Source organism: Euprymna scolopes, chromosome 2 (assembly GCF_053919585.1).
Source record: "Euprymna scolopes isolate OS-2025 chromosome 2, ASM5391958v1, whole genome shotgun sequence".
NCBI classification, from domain to species: domain Eukaryota; kingdom Metazoa; phylum Mollusca; class Cephalopoda; order Sepiida; family Sepiolidae; genus Euprymna; species Euprymna scolopes.
In genome coordinates this window covers 84,695,905-84,701,904 of record NC_136483.1, presented here as the reverse complement: position 1 = coordinate 84,701,904, position 6,000 = coordinate 84,695,905, and the positions used below count along the sequence as shown (strand labels likewise).

The following is a 6,000-nucleotide window of genomic DNA, read 5'->3' as shown; positions in this document are numbered from 1 at the left end:
TCCAGCTGACTGCCGCACCACTCAGCTTAAAAACATATCCAGATGTTGATCTGTGATCATCCAAATTACCAGCCCAGTCAGCATCGGAGTACCCCAGGAGATTGGTGGCTTTCTTCTTGTCATAAAGTAAACCATATCCTTGTGTACCGTTTAAGTACCGGAGGATATGTTTCACAGCCTTCCAGTCTTCCATTGTAGGTTGAGAGCAAAATCTCGAAACATTTCCAACGGCATGAGCAATATCCGGTCGTGTCCTTGTCGACAGGTACAATAGGCTCCCAACTGCAGACTGATACAACTCTTTATTGTTGACCAGTTTACTTGTTTCCGTTGCCTTCGTCAATTTTGTTCCGGGATCAATTGGAGTAGACACAGGTTTGGAATTCTCCATCTGGAACTTTCTCAAGACATCTGCTGTGTATGTAGGCTGTCCAATCCATATTTTTCCTGCTTCGGGATAAATAATCTTCACACCCAAAAAATGGTGTAGTTTTCCCAAATCTTTTATTTTAAAAATCTTTGATATCGCTTTCATGAAATCTTCAATAAGACTTGTGGATTTACATGCCACGATGATGTCATCAACATAAACAGCTGTTATGAAAATGTCTCCTCCTGAAGATTTTATGTAGATGCAAGGATCACTTTCCAACTGTTTGAAGTCCATCTTCTTCAGCTGACCATGCAGTGCATCATTCCAACATCTTGGGGACTGCTTCAAGCCATAAATACTTCGCTTCAATTTACAAACAAGATGTTCCTTGCCTTTAACTTTGAAACCCTCTGGCTGCCTCATGTAGATTTCCTCCTTCAGCTCTCCATTCAGGAAAGCAGTGGCTATGTCCAATTGATGCAGCTTCAGATCATGCTGTGCTGCTAGTGCAATAACTGTTCGCACCGATTCAAATCTCACAACTGGGCAGAAATCTCGTCATAATCGATTCCTTGCTTCTGAAGAAAACCTTGAGCTACAAGTCGAGCTTTATAGTGTTCCATATTACCATCAGCATCGTATTTTCGCTTGAACACCCACTTGCTACCAATAGTTTTTCGTCCACTGGGCAATTCCGTCAGGTCCCATACTGTATTAGAATGTAAGGAAGAAATTTCGTTATTCATTGCCTTCAACCATTCATTCTTTTCAGGACCAGAAAGTGCTTCCTTCATGGTCAATGGGTCATTTAAGTTATGAGCCATGTAAACCCATTCGCCATATGGATCTGGGGTTTTCTTTAGCCTTGATGATCTTCGGGGTCCTGTTAGCTCTTGTGGGTTGTCTTCATCATCGGAGCTATCTTGGTGTCCAATTTCTACCAGAGATGGATTTACAATTTCTTCTTTCTCCTGTTCAGCTATTGAACCTGATTCATTGAAGATGACAGCTCTGCTATGGAACACTCTGGATTTTCTGGTATCAAAGAGTCGATACCCTTTTATACCAATCCCGTAACCAAGGAATTTTCACTTCTTTGCTTTTGAGTCCATTTTGAATCTTTCATCCTTCGGTACATGGACAAAAGCATCACATCCAAAAATGTGTACGTGTTTCACATTAGGCTTACGTCCCTTCAGCACTTCATATGGTGTCATACCTTCTACTGCATTTGTTGGGCTCCGATTTCTAATATACGAAGCCGTTGATAATGCCTCAGCCCAAAATTTCTTAGGCAGCTTAGAATCCGATAGCATTGATCGAACCATCTCCACCAATGTTCGGTTCATCCTCTCTGCAACACCATTTTGTTCTGGCGTTTTTGGAACAGTATACTCGTGCTTAATCCCCTCCTTCTTCAGGTAGTTTTCAAATTCTTTTGAAGTATACTCTCCTCGTCAATGGAATCGCCAATGACAGCCAATTCGTCAAATAATTCCATCGTAGTCTTTATGTGTTCATGGACAGAGTCGCCGTCTTTTAATCTAAGGGAGTATAATTTTCTTCTCAGCGCTAGTTTATTTGCCCATGTTTTCTTTTGAAATTGGTCTGCAAATTTCTTCCACACAACTGCAGGGTCATCAGGGTCTCCAATTAAATACAGTAGTGAGGTTTCTACTGAGAGCACAATAGTCGCTAAAGCCCGGTCTCTTCTCGATAAATATTTCACGTGGGATGCTGGCTCATTTCGTTTGTCCGGAACAATTTCTGTTTCATTAACTATATTCCATAGTCCATCCTTAATTAATGCCATTTTGCATTGGACCTTCCAGGTATTATAGTTTGAACCATTTAGTGGAACCAAGTTGCTTGGTTTTGTTTCCATTGTTATTTAACTTAAAAGAAAAAAACAATACAAAACTTCGATGACAAGAAAAAAAAAAAATCCAAGATGGCAGAAAATTACCACATGTGTTTGCTTCACTATTATTTTCAAGACGTTATCACGTAGACTGGGCCCATAACCAATGTTGAAAATGAGTGGAAGTCATTTAATAAAAATGTGTGGACACATACCTCATCACCGGAGCCTGCGACATCCAGAAAGGTTTTAAAAATTACTATGAACACATTTTGTTTGACGAAATACTAAGATGCACACAATGTGTGTGTATTTTATTTACAACATGGAGAACTGAAGAGTTACAATTAAAGGGGAGAGAATCCCCACAGTAAAAGGGTTTTGGAAAGGGGCAGATAACCCTATAGCAATTGAATATATATCAACAATATTATGCTTCATAAAAAAAACCTTTAAAATATGCAAAAAAAAAACCCCTGAAATTTAGGGAAAATTTATTAATTATTGTCTAATACTTATGATCGAAATTTCTCAAAAATCAGTGGTATCTGAATTTTCATGAAATACTTCCACTCTCCCCTTTATATTTTTAGCATAAAACAAATATAATTAAATATAGCTAACATTACAAACCCTTAGACCTAGTAGCAATGTTCCAAAATTTATAATTCTCAGTTAATTAATATAGGGAACCATTTGGCAACTACTTACTTGCATCTCAAGAGAATTCTCCAATAAAAAAACAAAACAAAAAGCAAGTTATCCCAGTGGATTAAATTAGTGCCACTAAGTTGTAAGGGGCTACTATTTGAGACCAGACTTGCAGGGATATTATGCAGGAAGTTGGGCAGCAAGATGTCTATTCACATTACACTTGAACTTCTTCATTTCAGCACAGTCAGGGAAGCAGACCGGGAGAGAATTCCAAAGTCTAGCAGTTCAAGGAAAGAAGCTATTTAAGTAGAAGAATTTACAGCATCTAAGGATCTCTACAGTGTATTATGAAAATAGCGTTGAAGATAAGAACAGTATACTGAATAATCCAAATAATACAAAACAGATTCTACTAATAAATAAAAATAACCAATATTTCTCACCATTTGATATTGCTTTGTGTTCTGATCCTGTACAGCAGTTGGTGTAAACGATTCCACCTTCAGAAAAGACTGTAAATCTTCATTATCTTTTAGAACTGCCAAATTGGTAGCTTCGGTTAAAGACTTTTCGCTTTTCAATTTATTCTTCTGGTTACTTTCATCTGCTTTTTTCTTCTTAATTTTGGGAGATTTCCTGTTGGTCGCACCCTGGGGCTGCACTTTGCTCTTGAGCGGTTTGTTAGCCACTTTCACCCATTGATGATTGGTGCCAGGAATCTGAAAAACAGGATAATACTCTGTCCAAGGCTTCTTCTTCTCAGAACCTTCCAGTTGAATGTTATTCTTGAAAGGGACTGCCCACAAACTTTTCTCACCATCTAAAAAATGTCTCTGATCCCAATCTAAGTCATCGCAGGATATGTCGTCTTCACTGGAAATGGATATAGTACTACCTTCCTGAAGCACTCCAAGACCATCTGAGAGAGCATCTACTTGGCGCTGTTGTCGTTGCAACTGGCGTTTCGCTCTTTTCTTTTCACGCTTTTCTCTAAGACGAACCTCATTAGCCAGCAATTCAGAAATCGTCTCCTCTTGACTCTCTCGACAAATCATGTCAAAGTAGTTAAAAAAACGGTCCATTATCTGCAGGTAAAACCAAAACATTCTCAGTTTTTTTTTTGTTCTTTTTTTGTTTAAATGACATGACATTGTGTAAAATAGTGATTTCTCTTTTGTAACGGAATTTCTAGATATGGAAGAGTTTTTTTAATATCTCTACTCAAACTGGAAATTTATTAGCAAGGAAGATGTAAAAAAAAAAAAAAAAAAAATTCATCTACCACACAATTATATTTCTTGATAGAGAAATATACTTTTGGTAAAAAATTATGTAATTAAGTTAAAAATAGCAACAGTGCAGAACATTTTTATGAATAAACTGGATGAATTTAGAAATAATGGTAAATGAATTTGTTTACAAGGACATTTTTGTGGTTTATCGGATTAAATATTTAGAGTTAGATCTTTTTATATTTTATAATTGCAGCATCATGACAGAATTAGCATCAAATTATACCATCTTTTTTAATTTACACTCACTGACTTAATTTTTAGTTTAAAAAAAAAATCGGACTTGGAGTGCCATATATTTACACCAGGCAGATATGAATTTATAATTCCAAAGTAATTAGACAGGCATCAAGAAATTATCACATTTGGCAAAGAAACCATGGAAAAGATGACATCCAGAATGTGTGTGTATATATATATATATATATATATATATATATATATATATATATATATATACACACACACATAAACACATACATTAATATATATGTATGTATAAATTAAGTTCAAATATATCGAACTAAAAAACAATATATTTTCAAAAGTGCTCAATACATATGTACAATTACTAAAAGTGAAATTACATAAACATCAGGAAAAAAACAAACTCAGATTAACCTACATTTCGATGTTATTAATCATCTCCTCAGTGGTTCAAGACTAACACACGAGTCAGTCTTGAAACCCCTGAGGAGATGATTAATATCATTGAAATGCTGTTTTTATTCTGTTTATATAATTTCACACACACACACACACACAAACACACACACACACACACACACACACACACACACACAAGCATGGTTACTTCATATTGTCCAGGATTATTGAAAACAAAATAAAAGAGTTAAAAAGTGTGTAACATCTTTCTTTCAAACTTTTTACTCTATCCTTTCTCTCTATCTATTTTTCTGTTTTCTCTTCTCTTCTATTCTTTTCCCCTCTCTCATTTCTCATCCTTTTCTACTCATTTATTTCCTCTGGCAACTGGAAAAAAATCATTGACAAATTACAACATTGTAACATTAAAAAAAACATTGATCTAATTGTCAGCTTCTCTGTCTAATTTTGATCCTATTGACCCCCTAGATTATAAATATTAAATAAACAATATGTCTCTTTTTTATATCAGGCAATGCTAAAAAACAATATATCAGCTTTATGAGTGTGTCTTGTGTAGTTTTTGACTTTTAGTTGAACACACACACATCTGTACTTTAATAAAAAAAAAAAAAATTAATTTAAAAAAATAAATAAAAAAACATTTTTGTTTATAACCAGTAATAAAGGAGCAAGATCCCCAAATTCATATAACAGTTGATCAAAGATGGCTATTTGGTCCTTCAAGATGGAGCGATTCAAACTCTGGGTGTAAGGCAACAATTTCTTGACATGATGTTTCAACCATTCTTTGCCAGGGTCCACTTCGCTGATGACCATAATGGGAAAGATGTACGTCACAGCACAGGTCATTTTGCTTTGGTGCCGATGGTGAGCAGAGGCAATCTGATAAAGGAAACACAATTAAAAAAGTTTTTTACTTAAAAAAAAAAAAGACAATTTTATCAAAAAAGAATTTGAAATAAAAATCATATTACAGGAAATGCTGTATGAAACCAACTGTGTATGGTGTAACGGACCAGGATATAATACCCTAGCTCGCCACAAGAAAATAATGAAATGAATGGAATTGAAGGAAACAAAGACTCAATTAATAAACGTGTCGTTTATTTACTTTTGAAAGAATGTTTTCGATATAACATGTGTTCATGTCCGCGCGTGTGTAACCAATGTTCGTTGTGGGACTGGTGGTG

General features: G+C 35.5%; 1 protein-coding gene across 1 annotated transcript in view; it reads right to left on the bottom strand.

Annotated features, from left to right (window-relative positions):
- Positions 1 to 6,000, bottom strand: part of LOC145239988 (uncharacterized) — a 104,008-nt gene that overhangs the window by 57,081 nt on the left and 40,927 nt on the right. The window contains exons 9-10 of the mRNA XM_080103571.1: positions 5,465 to 5,692; positions 3,332 to 3,973 (exon numbers count right to left, since the gene is read on the bottom strand). Of these exons, the coding sequence (XP_079959697.1) occupies positions 3,332 to 3,973; positions 5,465 to 5,692 (870 nt within the window). The remainder of the gene's footprint in view (positions 1 to 3,331; positions 3,974 to 5,464; positions 5,693 to 6,000) is intronic.